Raw genomic sequence first — 1,810 nt, 5'->3', positions numbered from 1 at the left:
ATTGCTGTATTCACATATTTGGGGTGGTGATGGGCACCAAAGGTGCCAGATGGAAACCATTTACTATGATGGAGTTCATCAGGTTAACATCATAGTCCCCATTATTTTACCAGACATGGTTACACTATCCAAAAAGGGATTCACACATGTACTGTGATGTGAACAAATTCTGGCTATGGCTGGTAGGTGTTCTAGAGCCATATACTGTATAATTGATATCTGCTGGACTCGGCAAAATAGTTCTCAGAACGTAACAACAGCAATATTGGAACTATAATTGGATGAGTACCCTACTGGATTAACTTGACGTTTCCATGGTTTGGAAAGTAACTGGGCCAGTTTCCGTCTCAGCTTGCTGTGCCCAATAAGTAACACCAGAGGACTAAAGCCCATAAAGATGTAGGTTCCAAAGTTGGCTATGGTCAGAAGAAATTCTGTGGAGGATGAGCCTCTGGTAAAGTTGTAGTAGTTGGTTGCCACAACATTGGATCCCCAGCAAAGAACAAAGAGAATGACCAGAGTAGAAATTACCAAGGCTGCTTTGCGCTCTGATGCCATACGGTTGATGGTTTTCTGGGCTGATATAGTTTTAGAGTGCTGCCTAAGAGTATATAGGCTACTTAGGTTAGTGACCACCATAAGAATTACCGGAATAACTTCATGAATAACTAATGATGCTGTGACATAGAAAAGGTTAGCCTCGAAAGTTGGGAAGTCCCATACACAACCAACTACAGGCCGGAGGCTGGTGCTTATCAACTGCACTGAGAAGGTCACGTTAGCTTCAATACGGTCTGTATACAATAGTGCAGGTATGAAATACACACAGTTAAATACCCACATTACAGCCAGAACCTTCACGGTGGTCCAGAAGGCATTTCTTCTGATTTTAATAAAATGGTTTTTGATACTTATATAATGAAAAACACTCATTGAAAATGTTCCCCAAACACTCATGGACCTTAACAGAGTCCAGACAAACATGAACACTTTGCACAAGATTGGAGCAAATAATATATCCATTCCATTCTGGAAAGTGATAACCAAGACGTTTCTGAAGATGGAAATTAGTAAGAGAACTACTGCAAGGTTGCATAATATTAGGTCGGAAGCAGGCATTGTCTTGTTCTCCAAAAAATTGGTGATCACCGTCAGAAGAACCAAACCATTGCCCAGTATTCCAGAAGCCACCAATAAAGAATAACAAACCAAGTCAGTAGTAGAAAGTGGCATCTTACAGTTCTGTGGTGTCAGGTAATGTATCCAAAAAAATCTTTCGAAATGATGAATTTAAGAGGAAAGCACAGATTTCGTAAGTATGAATCTAAACTACAATTTGAAAAGGTGGAATTCATAGCAATTATTTGGCACCTTCAAGAAGACCTGTCATTGCTCCTAAAATGTCGGTTAAATAATTTTAAACTCACAGGTCTGTAGTTTCCAGGATCGCTTTTTGGTCCTTTTTTGTATATTAAAACCACATTTGCTATGCACCAGTCCTGTGGAACATAACCAGTCCTCAGTAAATCTTCAAATATTATGAATAATGGTCTGTCTATCACTGTACATAGTCCATGCAGTACCCAGGGTTGTAGGCCATCTAGGCCTGGTGATTTGTCTAGTGTTGTTGAGGGGGCGCCGCACCTCTTCCTGGGTTAATCTGTTGAGATTTAAAAGAGAATTTACATTATTCCTCATCGTGTCTTTTCCTGGAATCATGTCTTTCATGGAATTTATCTGGGTAAAAACTGTCGAGAAGGCGACATTCAGTAGATTGGCCCTTTCCTCATCTTCCTCTACCATGGCCCCC

General features: G+C 40.4%; 1 protein-coding gene across 1 annotated transcript; it reads right to left on the bottom strand.

Annotated features, from left to right (window-relative positions):
- Window positions 1-243: 243 nt before the first annotated feature.
- LOC140065896 (olfactory receptor class A-like protein 4) lies at window positions 244-1,233 on the bottom strand. Its single transcript, XM_072113456.1, has one exon. It carries the CDS (start codon window positions 1,231-1,233, stop codon window positions 244-246), a length of 990 nt encoding a protein of 329 aa, XP_071969557.1.
- Window positions 1,234-1,810: the final 577 nt, after the last annotated feature.

The sequence above is a fragment of the Engystomops pustulosus genome, chromosome 6, assembly GCF_040894005.1.
Source record: "Engystomops pustulosus chromosome 6, aEngPut4.maternal, whole genome shotgun sequence".
Lineage (NCBI taxonomy): Eukaryota > Metazoa > Chordata > Amphibia > Anura > Leptodactylidae > Engystomops > Engystomops pustulosus.
Note: the sequence above shows the minus strand (reverse complement) of the source record. Positions and strands in the feature narration are given on the sequence as shown.

Excerpts from the sequence above, each read along its gene's own strand:
- LOC140065896 (XM_072113456.1), bottom strand. The coding sequence starts at position 1,233 with ATGCCACTTTCTACTACTGACTTGGTTTGTTATTCTTTATTGGTGGCT.